Genomic DNA, 20,875 nt, shown 5'->3' on the forward strand with positions numbered 1-20,875 from the left:
TGACTAAGTCATCGGAAGGATAGATATAATTAAATACGCTAGCAACACTGATAGACCACAGATCACATATTGAACTAGATGGAGCTAGCGCGTCACTTAATATTTGTTTTTAAAGTTATTCTCATTCAAAAATTATTAATTAAATTAAAACTGTATATTTAGAAAGAGGACAGATCCAAAAAGTTCCGAGTTTTATCGTCGGTAGACACAAATTAAACAGAAAAGCTAAACTTTATCTGTTAAGAAAATCAATAATTGAAACAAATGTTAAATAGCCCATATACAAGGGGATATGGGAACTTTTTAACGTCCAATTAATTTAATTATATTAAGATAGTTAAGATAGTTAAAAAATTAATATAATTATATTAAGATAGTTTTTTACTTAAGTGAATTCGAAAAGTAAGTCCATCGCACTTATTATGTGACACGGTAGGCTCATGTCCTATCTAGTTCAATCTATGGTCTATGTTTTCTACCATTTTAATCATTTGGTGTTTAATACATATAAGCTTATAGTTAAAAGTTCGAACTACAATAAGTTTTTAGGTTCGAAGTGTAGATGAATTTCACAACTATTTTTAATCTTTTAAATAATTGTTTATGAACATCTGCCAAAATGACGCTTAAAGCGCATTTTAGCGGGAAATAATCTATTTTTTTTTGTTCTTTGTTATAAGTTTGTAATATGAAACAAAAATGGAATCAAGTTGACAATTTTAAGATTGTGTCCTAGAGATTACTATAATTATTATTTGATTTAAATTGAGTATTAAATTAGGAACTAATGCAATAAGCTGAGTGATTGAACATTAAAATATTTTTAAAATATGAGACATTTTTACAACTACATAGTTACTTTTTATGATATTTGCAGTTCTTTGATATTCTAGATTCATCAATATTAGCTTAGCCGTTATAAAGATGCAGACTTGTGCATTAATGTAAAATGGAATAATAATTATTTTTAATCAGTTTAGAATCTAATACCAATACTTTTCTGTGGAACTTAATTAAAATAGAAGTGATTTTGTGAAATAATTTATTATGTATCTATATTATATTTCAGCTAAGGGTCAGGGATAACTACTTTGCACCCCTCTCCAGCTGATATTTAAAAACCTGACCCATTTCTAACCAATATTTATACTATATAAATAAAAAGTACTAAAATAATAAAAATGAGGGTATATTTTCATATAAATACTAAATAAGAAAAATATACTTATAACATTTAAAAAAATAATTCAAATCGAATAAATAATTGAAGTATCAGAGAACCCATCAAAATAATTAGAGCCGTTTTCAATCAATAACAAAATATTATATTGGTCAGAAACTGGCCAGGTACTTACTTACATCTATATGTGATAATACTTATACAAGAAGCCATATCGAAAATTTAAAACTTACAATACGCGAAAGTTTTAGAGGCTTCAGTTATCTATGTCATTTAATTAGTTCACTTTAGAATCGAATGCTTCACATTTTAAAATTCACATTTATACTAGCGAGATTTTATATTTTAAATGTATTTATTTAATTTACGATATTAATAATTTTAAGTTAGTAAGGCTATTTATTTCTTAAATTTTAGCCAAAGCTGTATTACGCGATTATGTTAAATTACAAAAAAAAATACATGATATAATATTATAGTTAAGAAAAAAACAAATAAAACAATTTAAAATAACCGCGTAATAGAAAGTCTCAAATTCAAAAACGCACACATACCTAATGTATAATTAAATAACAAAACATAATTCTTAAAATTAATGAAAACTTAAACAGCCAAAATACAGCCGTACTGATTTTATTAACAATCTCAATAAAATTAAATCGAGATTCTGTATGAGACAATTAAATATTTTTTTTTCGGGAATAGCGATACTCGAGGTAAATAATTTACTAATCTTTATTCATTTTTACCACGCGTGACGTGTTTACTCAACGACGTTCTGAGTTGAAATGACCAAAAAATGCAAAAAAATGTCAAATCAAACATACCGCTACCCCCGATAATACTTAACAACAATAAAACATAAAAAAATAAATAAATAACGATAATTACATTATACCTAAGCCATCCGCACGACACGACATACACACTGATATGTGAAATACGATTATAGACTTTAAAACGATACCAATAAAGGCGAGAAACGCGTAAAGTTAAAAAAAATAACATGATATAAAAATCGTATGAATAGAAGTGGCCCCAAGATCGCGATATTTAATGGAGAAATATAATAAAAATATATAAGGTTAAAAAGCATTTACATGAACTAGCAAGAAAAAAAAACATAGATACTTAATTAGAGAGCTTATACAAATATTGCTTTACAGTTGATAAACAACAAAATTATTGCCACCATTAAATAATATCTACTAAACCAAGTCATGTCGCTAGGGATGGGAAATACTTGACTAATACCACTCGTAAAATAAATCACTATAACACGGGAATGAGCAATTGAAACGAGATTTCGAAGAGCAGTTTTGGTGTCGAGTCCATATGAGTGAGTGAGATAGACACGATGTATCGTATGAGCGACAGAGACAGACAATAGTTGGTGATTTCAAGGCCAATACGTCAGTCACGCTAAAATATACCAAGAGTGATGTTTCGTTTGACCTGGAACAAATATTTTATTATATTAATAAACAATCAACGAACAAATTAATAATAATCAGTTATTTGCAAATCTTGTTTATTTTGAATCGTCATTAGCCATTGAAATTCTATAAGCAACTGCACCTACAATCCTTTGTTAAAAGGTAGTCAAAATTATCCGAACGTTGTATAAAAAAAACATACCGACCGAATTTCTCCTCCTTTTTTTTTGAAGTCGGTTAAAAAGTCATTGAAATTATCAACTTGTCTTGTTAGTAGTATAGTAGTATATAACTTAAGTAGTATTCAAAGTAATATTCAAAGTTTATCGCTTATTAGAAAAGTCTGCCCAATGCAAACTGAGGCAGAGTTTTGCTTCGGATAATTTTGACAATTTATGAAAGGGAGAAGTACTTCTAGAACATTCGACCTATTTTGTACAAAAAAATGACTTCTAGAACATTCCACTGACCACTTCACACGTGCTGCACGTACTCCGGGTTGAGGAAGCTGAAGCCCATGAACTCGGTCTGGTCGAGGTTCATCATGAACAGCTTGTCGGTCGGCGTCAGCTCCGTCTTCTCGCCCGTGAACTGCTTGTCGAAGTTCGACACGTCCTTGCGGTGTTTCTGCGAATTGGGAAATAAGTAATTAATAAACACTAGATTTCCGCCTGCGGCTTCGCCCGCGTTTTCAAAGAAAAACCCGTTCCCGTGGGATTTTCTGGATAAAATCTAGTCTATGTTGCTCAGTGAAGATGCAGCTTTCTAATGGTGAAAGAATTTTTGAAATCGGTCCAGTAGTTTATGCGAGAAAACCATACATACATACATACATACATATACATAATTACATAATTACAAACCTTACCTCTTTATAATATTATTATTACATTATTAATTAATAAACATAACAACGTTACAAATATAAAAAAATAATTCTGTAGGTAGTCGCTTGTAATAAGAAATGAGTGTGTGTGTCCACGCCTGAATATGCACGTTTCATATTTGTTATTGGGCAAATCGTCATCATTATGCGTATTTATGTGTGTGTGATTATCTGCATACGATATGGATATTGGTGTGATTTCACGTGTGTATACGTTATTTGTAAATATGTACGTTACATATCTCTCTGTGTATGCATGTTTGTGTATTTGTATCCTTATCTATGTATAAGCATGCGCATAATATGTGTGTCTGTGTCTGTCTGTCTGTCACTCACGATCTTAGGCTTGAAGGGCGGCTGCACATCCCTGGCCTCGACCCGTGCCCAGTCGATCCTGCGGAAGAACGGGTGTGTGCGCACGTCCTCCTCGCCGCGCGACCCGCAACCGAGACGCTTTAGCGGAACCTTCGTTAGGAACGACTTGCACGCATCTTTCGCTTCCTGCAAGATGATGATCGTATTTAATAAAAAAACGACGTGTGTCACTCGGGGACTGCCGCGGTAAAGCTATTGCATGCTATGCCTTCAAGCCACACATCTGCCCGTCGGAATGGGGAGCGTGAGGTTTTTTCGTTACGGAATTTCTCGATTCGGTCCCCGCGCTCAAGGCCCGCGATAGAAGCTATGCAATAGCTTAAAATAATACATTAAGAAATAAATTATAAAATTTATTGTCATCACTACAATAAAACACACACAAATCAATAAAAGAAACTTATATGTACATAACTAATTACAAAATATACATACAAATATTTAACACTGTACGATTCGATATCAATGTCTTCGTCTATATACAGTATATGGTATCATCGCGTAAATTATTTAGAACAAAAATGTATATCATTATTATACTATAGAAAAAGAAATGGTCCTAAATAAGACCCTTGAGGTACTCCTAAAAGAAATTCCAGAGGTCAAGAGAATTTTGTAAATTTGACAGCGAACAACGAATTTAAGATTTTATTCAATGTTAAATTTCAACAATGAAATATAAAAAATCGGTGGAATATAATTGTTTTTTATGAAAAGAAAATTATTTACTTCATCGAATGCTAACAAAAAATCTGTATTCACAGCAATTGCTGTTTGATTTTCTGGAGTACCTTAATCTAGCTAAAGAGCATAAGAAAGGTTACCACAAAAATTGGAGCAATCTTTCTTATGTACTGCACAAGTTAAAACTCTACTACTTCTTAAAAACTCAATTGTTTATTTACCTATCCACAAAGCCACAAACCTTGCTCAGAGTCTTCGGATACGACACGCTATTGTCCGTTATAGCAGCGAACAGTTCCTCTTCATCCTCCCCATCGAACGGCGGCTGTCCCACCAGCATCTCATACAAGAGCACCCCATACGCCCACCAATCCACAGATTTCCCATACGGCTGGTACAGAATAATCTCCGGAGCGATATAATCTGGTGTACCACAGAAGGTCTTGGTGGTTTTGTCGCCCGTAATGCCCTCTTTGCACATGCCGAAGTCAGCGATCTTGATGTGGCCATCTTGGTCGAGGAGGACATTGTCGAGCTTTAGATCTCGGTAGATAATGCCGCGGGAGTGCAGAAAGAAGAGGCCTATTGCGATCTCAGCCGCGTAGAAGCTGAAAAGTTGAGATTTTAATGATTATAATATTTAGAGCTAGCGCGCAAGAGCAACTTTTGTCTCCGCAACTATTTTGTCTCTCCCATCAACTCTATGGGCTAGTAAGAAAGTGCGCGCACGTAGCGACGCAACTTCCTATAGAGTTGATGGGAGAGACAAAATAGTTGCGGAGACAAAAGTTGCTCTTGCGTGCTAGCTCTTGTAGAAACTTGTGAATTGGTTATGCCATCGAGACAAAGGTGATGAAATTGGTGGCTCTAAAAATGTCACTTGCTACAGGAATTCTGCTGTTTTATTATTTTTTATTTTAAAAATAAGAGTTTTAATGAAAATACAAAACATGAGATGCCGGTGTATACTCTGAATCATTTTTGGAGCATCTAATAGACTTGCTTCATTAATAAAACGGCGTAGCTAAAATTCGTTCCAACAATTTGTTACCGATATAGTGACAGGTAAGAATTTGAGTGAAAATATATTAGATATTGCAAATGTTATCGTATTTGAAAAGGACAATGAGAAAATTTTGATCTTAATGGGAGAAATTAAACTTACACAGCCACCGGTTCCTTGAATTTGCCGCACTGCTGGATCTGGAACATGAGATCTCCGCCGTTCACGTACTCCATCACGAAGTACAGACGATCCTATGAAATTAATTTAATATTTGTAATATTGATCAAAGTTAAGGGATCACTCTAACCCTATAGATACTTAACACACATATAATAAGTTAAATTCTTACTATTGTCTTAAAATTATCGTCGCCATGTAACACTGAGAATCGCAGATGATCCGTAGTCTAGTTTTTCTATTTCTACTGAAATGCCAAACCAATGAGTAGACAAATTTCCATAGATAATATTCTACTTCCTTTTGACTCACCATAGTCTGGAAGCAAGAATGCAGTTGCACCAGGAACGGCGGCTTGCTGCTGAGCGCCAGAACACGCTTCTCCACCATAGTGCATTCCACATCATCGTCCTGTATGATGATGTCCTTCTTCAAGATCTTGATGGCGTACAGTTCATCTGTTCCACGACGTTCCGCTAGCATCACCTGGAATATGTATAAAGTTGAATATTTATAAAAAATATACAATATACGGTCGAATTGAGAACCTCCTCCTTTCTTTAAAGGCGGTTAAAAATACAAAGGTACTTTGTAAGCTGTGTCAAAGATGTTGGATATTAGATATGGTCAGGGATTCAGATTACTATGTTTCACACATAGAGTAAAATTTTATTTTTCTTCTATTTATTGGTTAGTCAAAAAGATATTCTTTCTAAAGAACATTGGTCATGTATTTGCATTTTACTAAAAACGTATCATTTCGGAATTTGATAAGTTGTCGAAAGTTTCACGTTTATTCGTTAATAATTGATCGTATTGATAAGCTTGTAATTTTTCATTTTCAGCGAAATTTCATAACAACATGATTGAGAAATGAATGAATTTTCACAAAGACAAATGAACAGCAAACGTTCCAACCCACCTTTCCAAAGGATCCTTTGCCCAGTACCATAATAAAGTTGAAATCAGTCGCTCGGATGACGTCAGCGGCTGCCATATTATGGGGCACCTCTCGATCAGGCGGTGGAGGTCGACGGGCCTGAACGTTGGTCGCCTTCATTTGGTTCTTTAACTGAGCCAAGTCAGCGCCTTCTTCTGGCACAGGGACGTTGTAGTAGTCACCTTCCTCTTGGGTGAGGAGTTTGAACCAGCCGTCCGCGGGAGCCTTCATCAGCTCAGATATCCCGAACGAGAGGGAGCCCATGAAGTCGTTGCGGGAAGTACGATCCCAATCCCAAATCTGTAACGCATATGGCTATGCTGTGAGACGAAGGCAGATTAGAAATAGTTCAGATGTTATAGAGGAGGAAATTTTAAACATGAATAGTAACGATTAAAAAAATGTTACATATTCAAATATATTAGATATTTATATTTATACTAGCGGTCCGCCCCGGCTTCGCCCGTGGTACCTACATGTTTAAACTATCCTATCTCTCAAGTTGGATCGAACTGCACATGGTGTGCGAATTTTATTATAATCGATTAAGTGGTTTAGGAGTCCATTGAGGACAAACATTGTGACACGAGATTTATATATATTAAGATGATGTTTGTAGTGAAATATTACCCAAGTATAAAAAATTCGGTGTACTGATTTTATGAATCAAGGCTAGCGAACGATAATTTTTAGGCAAAAAGACCTCTCCATATATGGTGAAATAAATAAATAAAATCTTCAGCTTTAAAATATTAATATGGATATTCTTATTTGACTGTTTCTTCTACCAATTAACGTGTTTAATACAATTTCTCGTTACCTCAAGCAGCAACCGCCTGTCCTTGTCCTCAGGCTTGAGATCGAAGGTGAGCGTCTCATTCCACTCCGGATTCAACGTGCTGCGGATCGTCTTGGTTTTTTTCTTGACATTGTCCGAGTCCGGGATCAGTTTGAGCTTCACGTAGGGGTCGGACAGGCCGTTCGGGTCCATCGGTATCAGGTTGCGGCCCTGCTTCACTGTGAACGCGTGACGGGTTAAGTGTACCGTCTTCAATGTTAAGAATTGTGTGATTAAGGTTGCGTATATTGGGTAACGTACCCGAATGTTATTAGTTTATGATATAATAGTACGTTGATATTGGACATTGCAAAATCTTAAGGATAAATCTGGCAACGAGAGAATCAAGAAATTTTCATAAGAAAAAGCTATCTTCAATAAAAACGGTACGGTACAGATATTTAAACTTTTTATTTAAGATATTTAACTTTTTATTTATAGTAAACCAAAAAAGTACATAGTCTTTATTTTGTGATACTCAGACAATATTTCCAATTGATCCATACTCTCTAAATCATTTTGGTTGATTCTGATTACCCAAACCACCTCAATGAAATGTGGGAATATATAAATATTATATTGAATTTGCAAGCAAAAAACTGGTTAGTACATTCTTACTATTCAGATTACCTAAGAGGTAGCGCGCACGAGCAACTTTGTCTCCGCAACTATTTTGTCTCTCCCAGTTAGTATGAAAGTGCGCGCGGTGCGGAGCGACTCCCCATACAATTGATGGGAGAGACAAAATAGTTGCGGAGACAAAAGTTGCTCTTGCGCGCTAGCTCTTAACTAGGCGTGTGTTAATATTGACTCTATATTTTTTCTTTGTACATATTTTTTATAACATATCATTCTAATCTACGTAACTCACCGACTACAGTGAGCTTGTTGCCGACACACGACACGGTGAGCTGTATGCGCCCGCGCCGCTCTGTGTGGTCGCAGCCGCAGAGGTTCGGCACCGACTCCTCGCACCGCTTGTGCACGTTCATGTCGCATGCTGTTGTTTTATTGTTGTTTAGTATTTAGATAATTTGTGTGGTATATTGTTGGAATTCAGAAGGGCGCTGTAGCGAAGCTTGAAAGTGAACTTGAAGCTTTTAGTGGCATGGAAGTCGTACCATAAAATAAAAGTATGTTGCAAAATGGAATTTAAACTAGCATATGGAAATAATTTTGCCTGTTAATTGAATATACCTTCACTTCTGCTGATGACAATTTTCTCTTAAATCCCAATGCATTTCTACCACAAAGTTATCGATATAATATGTACTATAATGTACTATAATGTAATATTATACTATTATAATATTATATTAATATAATATTGTCCACGCGTTAAAAACGTGGAAAAAATCCTAACGAAGAAACATAAAAGATTTTGAGTGTGAATCAAATACTGAAAAAATATAACATTCCAACATTAGTATTTCTATTAATCAATTATTTACGACAAAACAATACCTTTTCAAAAACCTCATATGTAACATTAAAATAGAAAATATCTAGGTCATTCGATGTGATTTACGTTATACAAAAAAACTAGCTTTTAGTGCAGTGCAGTTGCTAATGATGCGTTTCTATGTGAAAGTGCTAAAGTGTAATTATAGTGAAAAAGCTTTCGTTCCTTGAATTAAATAGTTCTTATACTATTAGCGATCTAATGAAAAATCTGAAGTAATTTGTTAACTTGGCTTGTAATCTAACAAGTTTTAAATAAGATTGTATAAAGTATAGTATTTTATTAGAAAGAAAGAAACCATTTATTCCAATTCCACAAAACACACACAACAATGGCATTGTAAATTTTAAATAGTAACAGAAAAAATAAATTCACATATTATCATTATTATTATTTACTAGAACGAGGCATAGGTTATCATTATTATGAAGAAGATATGAAAATATTATATGTGCATAATGTCCAATGATAAAGGATACTTAATAATTTTATTCCAATACGAATACATTATGTATGTGTATTTATATATATGTATATGTTTATTTTCATATTGTAATATATATGTTTGCATCTATTTATATAGTGATTATATTATGTATGTATATTTGTATGCTTTATATATTTTTATATAGATTTATATATAGATTTTTACTTTTTTTTTCTGTTTTTAGTGCACTTTGCCCTGTTTTTTTATTACTTTTGCACTGCGTCTCCTTGTCCACCAGGTTGTCTGGAAGAGATCGCTGTCTGAGCGATAAGACCGCCTGTTGTGCTCTTTTATTAACAATGTATTGTGTCCTAATACTTGTACTTTTCTCTGTGGTGCACAATAAAGTATTTTTGTTTGTTTGTTTGTTACGACAGTGGAACTATATGATAAAAAGTAAAGCTTAAAGAAGACTGTTAAGCGTATTGTTATGATGGATCATGATATTATTTATGATGATTAGTGTCTTCCGTGTTTGTTTTAACACTAGTATTCAATTAAAGAAATTAAAGAATTTACATTACGTATTATATTGGTAGTATTTAAGACTGATCATCTGAAACATATTATACATTTTTATTACCTATTTAATAATTGTTATTAATCTGAAACTATACATTCTGTTTACGTATTTAATAACTTTTGTATGAACTCATAAGGGAAGGCACTGTTTTCTGAGACACAGGTAGGTGTCTTCCGTGTTTGTTTTAACACTAGTATTCAACTAAAGAAATTAAAGAATTTACATTACGTATTATATTGGTAGTATTTCAGACTGATCATCTGAAACATATTATACATTTTTATTATCTATTTAATAATTGTTATTAATCTGAAACTATACATTCTGTTTACGTATTTAATAACTTTTGTATGAACTCATAAGGGAAGGCACTGTTTTCTGAGACACAGGTAATAACCTAGTTCAGAAGGCAGAGCAAAATTGTGAACCGAATATTATGTAAAATTTGCTAATAAATATTATTTTATTTTTATTTTGTTTATACTTTTAATATTCAATAGAACGCGATTAAAAATCGATTAAAGCCTTTCACCCTAAAAGCTTAAAGCCCTTGTAATTCCCCGAAAAATACTGTCATGCACATGCATTCGAGTTAACACTTTGCGCGCAGCTGCCGGCGCATAAATTATCACGAACCATTACAATGTTGTCCATTAGTAAATACTTGGACAGGATTAGTGACATATTCAGTGCGAAGTATATTAAAGTGGATATTATAGCTTATCTAAAGTTAAAGCGTGCAAGATTATGCTATCGTGCAATTGCTATTTGGCAAGTATTAAAAATCTTCTCAAAAATTGTCATGAGTAAATTTTTCAATATGAACAGTTAAAATGATAATCAATTAATTCTCTCGTATCAGAATTCAATGGTTTAATGTAAATCTAAACGTCTTATACTTTAATAAGATTACCTATACTTGTCAAACAGCAGATGCAAGCGTAACAAAGGGAGTTCGTTAATCAAGAAACATTAAACACAATCAATTACGCAGGCGGGAGCGAAACAATCGTGGAAAATAACTAAATGAAACAAATTAAAATTGAATGAAGCAAGAAATATGATGCGATAAGACAAAAGTAATTTAATTTATCCAACGGAACAGTGGGATCTTCAATGCCTCTGACAGTTCAATTTAATATCGAAACGGTAGAGACACCTTTGTTTTCCTCGATTTTCGTGCAAGCGGATGTCAAAATCTAAATAGATAGGGAGGCGAGGTAGCTAAATGGCGTAATTAAACGGCGCCGTCGAGACTTATCAAAATCGATAGATAAAATAATTTCGAAAAGAAAAGCTTCTATGGTAAAAACCATTTTAGCGGTGGGTTTGGCGTGTACGGATTTACAAAAATGTAAAAAAAAATAGTTACTTGGGCATTCTCGAGCGCGTCAGATATTCATACTACGTATGCCCCAAGTGCCTCTGATAACAACGGTATACTAATCTGCCGGTTTGCGTGGTGGGGCTAGGCATACTAATTCGTCAAAAATGCACAAAAAAAAAATTTACTCGAGCGCGTCAGATTTTCGGATGGGGTGTTAAGTAGGCCCCAAGGAAGCTCCCCTTAAAAAAACTGACGATTTCGGCGTGACGATAAGTTACGATGAATTTTTGAAAATGCAGAAAAAAAAAGTCCTTTTGAAATACTCGAGCGCGTCAGATTTTCATAGGGGAGGTTTATCTCGGTCTCCTGAAAGCATATTTTCTTAATCTGACAAAAATGTTGGTGGGTTCTCTTAATCTGACCGAAAAAGGTTTGAGAGTTTCTTTTTTTTAATCATCGTTATTTCATATCAATTTTTCATAACACCCTCAGTTTTCGAGATATACTCAAAAAACCGGGAGTTTGAGTTTTTATGATGCTTCAAGTCAAAAAGTTTTAACTTTGGACAAAAATTTAAAGAGACCTTTTTTGTGTAAAATAAAATTACCTTTTTTGTTTATTCAAACTTTTTTTTTGTAAAATGTATCGTTCGCGACTTATATACTGCAACGCGTTTTTCGGAAGACGAAATGGCTCCTCCAGACTTCCGGTCACGCGGAAACCGGCAGATTTTGTATTTTTAGTAAGTTTTAGATTATATTCTTCAAAATAAAAATAAAAACAATCGCGCTCGAGAATGCCGGATTAACGTTTTTTTTTTACAAGTTCGCGACCCTATAACTTGGCGGCGTCAAGGACTTATCGTCAGATTAGTTAAATTTAGTCTTAAAACACTAAAATCAACCCCCAATATCTTAATCTGACGCGCTCGAGTATTTCAGACTATCGATTTTTTTTTACTAATCTGATCGTCTATCCTGGGCGCGCGTCACTACTTAAAGAGCTAAATAGTTAACAAGGTTGTTCTATTAGGTCTAAGGTATCTCTCATATCTTAAACTGCCACGCTCGAGTATTGCAGAAAATTCCCCTCTTCGCCTCCCTATCTAAAAGGTATACAACGGGTTTGTTTATTGTCAAGTCAACAAGTCAGTGCAGTCAACATTTTGCGGCCGTGTTGGACATCTACACATCGATCAGTGTTCAAGTCTCCGCCATTGAACCAGTATACGTCTCTAACACCGTCATGTACCTCCACACTTATATCCCTGGTGCGCTAGACCGTGTAGCATCGAGCCACAGTGGTCGCAAAACGTGGGAGCTATAAATGTCCAATTGTTCCATTTGTGGGGAGCGTACGCGGCCTTTGGAAAATAAGAACAATGAAAACAAGCTGATAGATGAAAGAAAAGAGCGTGTGTGTCGAGCACACGTGTGAGAAGTGAAACTTCTTGGGCAAGATTCAAAGATACCAAAATCTGTCTTACTCCATGAGGTGACGGAATTGCTTTGAAATTTTAATCTGAACGTGCGTAAAGAAGTTTCACTTCAAGACTTGGCTAGAGAGTAAGATAAAGATAGCGTGGACGGCACCAGCGAGCTGCGAATGAAGAGAAGCGTTAAAGCGAAGCTCCGTAGCCCGGAGTACCTTGACACTTGAGGCCCTGGTGGAGGAGCCCGTAGAGCAGCGAGCCGCAGTGGTCGCAGAACGTCGGCGACGAGTACGTGCACGATTTGAAGTTGTGCCTGGTACGAGTGTCCTGTTGTGGTACATATAGAATACTTCTGTTTTAATCTAGAATATGACCAAATCAAATGCTTTACCCAGTTCGCTTCCATGCTGTGAATACGTTTTCTTCAGTCAACGCATTGAACTGATCTTCAAAATATTTATGCAATATTACTTTACCATTAGTCTTACCATTTAACTATTACCAACCTTACTTATTAACTACTTTATCCAAACATAAGTTAAGTAGATAAATGTTATTTCTATAATTGATTAACAGCATTCCTTACTATTTTACACCAAATAAACACGAAATAATTTTCTAGAATTTATATTTTAGGTTTTATGGCATTCAAATGCTTTATAAATATAAATTTATAAAGAATAGAAAAAATTCGATCACGAGGCGGGACTCGAACCCGCATCCTTTCGCGCCATTCCGGGGCGGATGCCTGACCAACTCAGCCACTCGTGACCCGCCAGAGCAATCGAATTTATTCTATTATGAGAGTATTTATATAATAAAATTTATATAATAATTTTCTAGTCAAATTTCCGTTTGTTTTGCCTTTATTTTAGAAACTTATCCGCTTATTTAAATTCAGTAAAATCCCTGCGCAATCATAATCGCAGCAATATGCGCCATAAAAGTGAATGTACAACATCCTGTTTTTGGGAATAAAACCTTTATGGTCCATAAACGGGCCCGACACGCGATAAACATAACACTTGAAGGATTTTTAGTAAGGACCCTTTAACGAAATTATAGACCCTAGAATTGGACATAAACACTATCTTATATCTAGTAGAATGTAGATAACAATAACAAAACCGAATTGTCTTTTTGTAAAAGAATCTGTCGGAAAAATAAACATACAAATCTATACTAATATTAAAGAGGAAAGGTTTGTATGTATGTATGTATGGTTTTCACGCATAAACTACTGGACCGATTTTGATGAAATTTGGCACAGACAATCTTCCTGAGAAAGAACATAGGCTACCTTTTATTGCAAAATATGTACCATAGGCGAAGCCGGGGCGGACGGCTAGTCATTAATACAATCTATGAATAAAATGAAGTCCCATGTCCCCATCTCGTGATTATACATATAATTTTTTCAACAGATGCTATAGCATGCAATTTAAGCTGATTTCCAATTCTTTAGCTATATTCCAATAAAAATGTTAGTATTGTTATTAAATTTGTAATGTGGGCAACAATTCAATTTTTCAATGCCTTTGACAATCCACCAAAACATTCGTCAACTTTCACCAATAACGTTCTTTGCTCCAAAAATCCACTACCCATAAGCCAGCCAAAAATCTCCAACTTTCTATCAAAATTGCTTCCAAACTTTTATCGAGATTAGTTTAACCATGCACAAAGCAGGCATCTACAGATTATACGGATAGCCAAATTCTCTCACAGATTAACCGCACTTTTTTACAGGAACCATTAAAACTTTTTGATTGTTTCTCCGATAAACTTTGGCGCGAATTACTAGGAGGTGTCAATTCGTGGCGCGAATATTTTAGGCTTGAAATTGAGTTAATGTTATTTGTATTTTTTAATGCGTAAATAATGGAGTTCATGTTGACTTTTCTTTCTTTATTATTTGTTTTTATTTCTAGGGGTGTTACTATTTATTCATACTGAAGAGTTTATGGTTACACAAATTTGATAAATTGCTATCAAGAATACTGCATGAATTTTATACGCCAATGAGGAACTTTATCTTTTTATATTCTCAAGTAATGTTCTATTAGAATAAAACTAACATTTTCAACTTAATTTTCACATTATACACCGGAAAAAAACATTTTATAGGTATTCGCCATATTATAACTATTACTAGCTTACCACCCGCGGCATCGCCCGCGCAGTCAAAGAAAAAACCCGCATAGTTCCCGTTCCCGTAGGATTTACGGGATAAAACCTACCCTATTTCCCGGGGTAATAAGTAGCCTATGTCCTTTCTCGGGTATCAAAATATCTCTATACCAAATTTCATGCAAATTGGTTCAGTAGTTAAGGCGTGATAGAGTAACAGACAGACAGACGGAGTTACTTTCGCATTTATAATATTAAGTATGGAAGCTATTATTTAGTTACATCCGATTTACAATCTCAAAGTTATTCACAATTCAACATAGCATTTCTTATGTTTTTCTACATCTAATATTAATTACAACAATAAAAATATTGCTCCAGTCAGCAATCCTTAATAAATTCCCGTTCAATTTAGAGTAATTTTACCGCGATACAAAAACATGATTGATGTTCAACAATTACTCTTTTCATATTTGGATTAAATTTCAAATTGGATATTGTTATTTATTGGCATTATGAATAAAAATGTATACGATATTTTATATTTTATTTAATCAAATCTTATAAAAACGTGTTTCTAAATATAATATAACACTATATAATTCTTTTCTTTTGTATAGAAACTGTTTTTTGGACCGTTGGTAAATACTTAGTTTCTTTATATTGATGTAGTGACGAGCACTTACTAAGTTGAATAATTTAATCGAATGTTAGATGTAGGTATGCGTTCATGTTTATTAAACCTTTCGCACGAAAAATTCTGAACGGATTCGTCTTTAATATTAACGGGAAATTTTGAATACAATGATTATGAATTGAAATATATAGGCCATTTTAATTCAACTTCCAAGCGAGCAAAACCACATGCTTAATCTTGTCACATATCAACCTAAAGTGCCTTCAATAATTTAACTTTCCGTACGAGAATTGTCGTCTTATGAATATATATTATTCTCTAGTCTCGCGAAATATACGAAACAATTTATATGAAAATCACAATAACGGAATGCGCCATATTTTCCCAGGTATGAATACAAAAGCGCATTAGACATCGTTCCAGAATGAGGAACATTCTGGAACGATGTCTAATATAATTATTATAATATTGAATAACAATTTCAATTTTATTCGTCGAGCGTGGAAGCCATTTTGTTTGAATTTCAAAGGTCTGTAGAAGTCTTTATAGAGGAAAATGTCCTCTTATATTATAGTAATAGGAATTAAACAGTTTCAGACGATGAATATAATAAGTTTTTCTCCAGTAAGAGCCGATTTTTCAATGCTTGGTAAAAATTTACCCGTCCAATAAAATAATATGTTCGATATTAAAATGTCACCTGTAAACTGTTATATACGGACAATTACAATACATTTTTTAAATGGTAGTTTAATACGTTATTCGATGAATAAGTTTTAACCGAGGATTGAAAAATCAGCCCTTAGTCAAATATTACGGGATCTACTTCTATAGATAATACATTAATAATTATATAATATTATGATCGTCACAAATAATAATCAGTTAATACTAACATAAACATTTTCACATTACTTCAACGTTTCAATTTTAGTATAAACAATAATATTGTTATTCACAATACAAATATTTTTTTTATTAACACGCATTCTTAAACATTCTTATATACTTCTCCATTTCAGGAATCTATTTCTAAAATGCCATTCCTTCCGATACTATTTCGAGCTTGTTCTTATAGTACCAAATCCTATATTCCCTTTTTCCTTATACCCTTTTACCTCTACTATAAATTTATTAAATTATATGTAATTTGAAGTGATTACTTACGTCGGAATCTGCCCCTTTGTCTGCCCCGGGACACGTGAACGTGACATATTCGTGGCATCGTTTGTGCACCACGAAACTGCATACTGTAAGGAGAATTAGGTGTTTAGTGTAAGGCAAAGGTAAACAAAATGTTGATATCTTTAATAATATTATAAAGCTGAAAAGTTTATTTGTTTGAACGCACCGATCTCGGGAACAACTGGTCTGATTTGAAAAATTCTTTCGGTGTTACATAGCCCATTTATCGAGGCTATAGGCCTATTATTACGCTAAGACCAACAGGAGAGGAGCTCTACGGGTAAAACCGCGGAGCACAGCTAGTTGTAAATACAATGTATAGTATAAGTAGAATTAGCTGCTGGTTAGTGATAGTAAATTCTGCAATTGATACTGTACGTACAAAAATTACTGTACAGAAGTCTTGAATATTTTTCTTAGTTTTATGTTATCTATGATTGTGGGTCAATTCGATTTCTTATTATTATGTTATATTGATTGGTCATGTATTTGTGTAATAATTAAAAAATTAATAGGATCAAACCCTGCAACAGTTTGAATCTCTGTTTTTTCTTACTGCACTGTTAAAAAATAAAAAAAAGATATTGAAGCTTACCTTGGCACTGGAAGCCTTGTTTACCGAATCCCCTGAAACAAACAAAAAACATTATTAGTTTATTTCAATAACAAAGTCTTTAAAGATAAAATGTATTTATTTAGTTATAGTAAGAAGTTTTACACCCAGATTGCTGTGAGCTGGTGTCAGGAAGATAATTTGTATGTATTGATAAAGAAAGATTGTTTTTAGTTTTAATTGTATATATTAATTATGAAAATAATAATAAAAGTCACGATCCACATTTTTAATAAATTCTATTTCTAGATTATGCATTCTAAGTATTATTAATAAATGGAATTATAAAAATAACCCAAAAGGCGTAAACAAGTTTTAATGACCTAAAGAAGCTCAAATCCGCAGAAAGGTACTCTCAAGTAAACATAATTTTTCTGCATCTTAAACGTAGACCGCCAAATACATTTCCATATTTCTTAAAGAAACCCTAACGTACGTGTGATGGAAAAACGATATTGCAAAATAAATTGAGAATCGATTGAATCTATTCCTGACGCAAATTGAATATGCGTTGCAGTCATTTGAAACGACAACTCTGCAAAATACATCTCGTACAGAATGAATTTACCGCAAGACATTTATAATAAGATGCAGGAAAAATCCTAGTTACCCCTACCGCGAGTTCTTGATTTTAAATATACGCTCTACACAATGGGCAACGTTGGCCCAACAAAATACAAATGCTCGTCGATGTTTGCCGCCATTAAGGTGATTATGAATAAACAATAAACATGTACAATGCCGACCACAGACATTTAGGCCCTCAGCCACACTATCGTGATTCTACTCGCCTAACGCTGCCCATTGTGAAGAGGGCCCATTACATTAGTACTCGTGCTTCAAAATGAATCGAATGTAAACGTCACTGGTTATTTTATCACGATATTCCTTTGTATTTGATTTTAGTATATAGTAGCTGTAATAAAATTAAAATAAAACATTGAATGTTGTAGTTGCGCTCAATATTGTATCAATTGTTGTCATAATTACAATAATATAATGCCAAACGAGTGTGCAACAAGATCGAGTACACCATGAGATTCATTCGAGTTTCCGTCGTAGTGGTTACGCTGGCATAGAACCAAATCCCTAGTAGATGGAATGTAATTTATAACGCACTTCAATTCCTCGTTACCTGCTCTACCGCGTCTCATGATACTTTGAATACATCAAATTGGCATATATTTATGGTCTGCATTTTCATTTGACAATTTGGCTGGTGATACAAACGAAATACGTACATTTTATGTATTAGGATGTGTTGCTAAATCCAATAGTTCATTCTGTTCATATATTTGTGAAAAATGAATGATGTTAAAAGAAATATAAGACTGTTATGCCCCGTGGTTTTACCCGAATTGTTCCGTTCCTATTGCAGGTCTTAGTGTGACTATATAGCCTTCCTCGATAAATGGACTCTCAAACTGTGAAATAATATTTTTTAACAGTACCAGCTTCGTTGTCAACTTTAGTGGAATTTTAATATAACCTTTATTCTATTCCCAAAATAAAAATATGACACATGCCTGAACTAAACTTCCGTTAAAATTTGTCAATATGTTTCGGACGTTAGCCGGATCACAGATAAGAGATATACTAAAACCGTAAGATAATAAGATATGATATTCTTTTAATAATATTGTCACATGTATCCAATTTAATACCTACTTTAAGTCTTACGATTAATTTTATTTTGATCCTTAAATAATCATAATGAAAACCGCATAAATCATTGTTAGATCTGATTAACCGAATTCCATTATATTCCCCAAATTAGAATCCAAAATTAAATATCGTTAAACCTTAACAAAGTAACGTAGCAACAATTTATGATGAAAATATCAAGAGACGCAAATATAAGACTTCCCCGGGGACAGAACGAGAAATTAATATCAAAAGGAATATGAATGAAGTCGTCTCGAGTTACGTTTATTTTATAAAAAATTGCTACAAATACGTATTTCTTAAAGGGAATTATTTAATGCCCTCATACTCCGGGGATTCAATTATTATGGAAATTTATCCGTTCGCTGTATATTTACGCAGCTATAAAATAAATTCTTTTACATTTAAATATATTAATGACTTAACACGATAGAGAAGATAATAAAAATTAGCTAAAATCGTTTTACCAAGTGGGTAAAATTTCTCTTTGAATACCTAATTTTTAAAGATACCGTTTCTTACAAAAACTCTGATTTATTCTGGTTTATCTCTATGTTAGTATTAATTGCGGATTTAATTAAGATTCAGATGCTATTAAGCATGAAAATACACTTATAGCATATTTGCTTAGTGTATCTTAATTCTATTTATTGAATTAATGTTGAATTAGCATTATACATACGTCATCTGAGACTCGTAATATCGGTATGAGACGATAAATATGTGTTTATATTCTAAACAAAAATAGACACATGAATAACCCGAAATCAATAAAAAAGAGATAGAAATAAACCCTTCATTGGAACATAAATATCTTCAACATAAATCTATACCTACTAAGATTATAAAACTGAACGCGCTAACTGGTCCGATTTGAAAAATTATTTCAGTGTCGGATAGCCCATTTATCGAGGAAGGCTATAGATAGCAGTTAGTTCCTATCTTTTATACAAACCATTTGTTCTTCACTGTCTACAGATTATATTGTACTTTGATGTTTAATGAAAATCATCACGCTAAGACGAACAGAAGCAGTATCTAACTATCTACCACTCGGGTGAAACTGCAGTGCGTTACTAGTTTAGTATAGAACTGAAAAAAACAGCATTATTCATCTCTATATTCATTTTTACCGAAACCACAATAGCGTTAACAAAAGGTATTGTTTCAATGGAGCAGCAGTTTTACAAAATAAATATTTTTTTACAGTACCGCTGTATTGTAAACGCGAGCGAGTAGAGCCGCGGGTAAAATCAATATAGAACACAGTGATATATTGCAAATCTCATTGTTATATATTTTGCTGTTTGAGTTCTCATATTGTGGTCATGAATGATGAAGCGGCCATTTTGTTTTGCAAATTTGTATGAGTTCTATGATTATCACATATTCTTTGAATAACGATTATCTGTTGTTTATTGAAAATGGAAAAAAATTATTTCATTAAATAATTTCCATTTTCATATTTGAATTTCAATTTCCACAAAAACTACATTTATTTTCTATGGAAATACGTCACATTGGGTAAAGGGGTAAAAGTGTTAGCATATAGAAGATTGGAACGTATCTTTATCTAGCAAATTACAGCAGGTCCTTATAACGTAAGTCTGCCTTTTTAACAATTCGAATAAAATAATGTAGTGTATACCACATCCATACGTCGCCGGTAAAAATAAGAGCGGCGGATAAAAAGCGTTAGGTAGCAGTTAGTTCCTATCTTTTAAACAAAGCATTTGTTCTTCACTGTCTACAGATTACTTTGATGTTTAACCAAAAATGCATCTTTTCCCCACCACCACTTCAAGATCATAACACTCCATCAAAAATTAGATTGAACAACAAATAAATTTCCAAAATAGCCTATCAATCATATCCACCGGTGGCCACAAAAA

The 20,875-nt window shown here is 33.5% G+C and overlaps 1 protein-coding gene and 1 long non-coding RNA gene across 2 annotated transcripts in view; one reads left to right on the forward strand and one right to left on the reverse strand.

The window, feature by feature from the left end:
- Positions 1–1,794: 1,794 nt before the first annotated feature.
- The window catches only part of LOC123696433 (protein kinase C, brain isozyme), a 158,516-nt gene continuing 139,435 nt past the window's right edge, over positions 1,795–20,875 (reverse strand). Inside the window, exons 2-13 of the mRNA XM_045642590.1 lie at positions 17,301–17,332; positions 16,688–16,770; positions 12,969–13,080; positions 8,394–8,522; positions 7,505–7,701; positions 6,667–6,984; positions 6,057–6,230; positions 5,727–5,818; positions 4,803–5,169; positions 3,839–4,003; positions 3,087–3,243; positions 1,795–2,635 (exon numbers count right to left, since the gene is read on the reverse strand). Coding sequence (XP_045498546.1) covers positions 3,091–3,243; positions 3,839–4,003; positions 4,803–5,169; positions 5,727–5,818; positions 6,057–6,230; positions 6,667–6,984; positions 7,505–7,701; positions 8,394–8,522; positions 12,969–13,080; positions 16,688–16,770; positions 17,301–17,332 — 1,822 coding nt within the window. The 3' untranslated portion in view covers positions 1,795–2,635; positions 3,087–3,090. The remainder of the gene's footprint in view (positions 2,636–3,086; positions 3,244–3,838; positions 4,004–4,802; positions 5,170–5,726; positions 5,819–6,056; positions 6,231–6,666; positions 6,985–7,504; positions 7,702–8,393; positions 8,523–12,968; positions 13,081–16,687; positions 16,771–17,300; positions 17,333–20,875) is intronic.
- LOC123696437 lies at positions 10,046–10,466 on the forward strand. The gene is made up of 2 exons (XR_006752075.1): positions 10,046–10,156; positions 10,384–10,466. It is a non-coding gene; the product is annotated as an uncharacterized LOC123696437 (long non-coding RNA).

Source organism: Colias croceus, chromosome 12 (genome assembly GCF_905220415.1).
Source record: "Colias croceus chromosome 12, ilColCroc2.1".
NCBI lineage: Eukaryota > Metazoa > Arthropoda > Insecta > Lepidoptera > Pieridae > Colias > Colias croceus.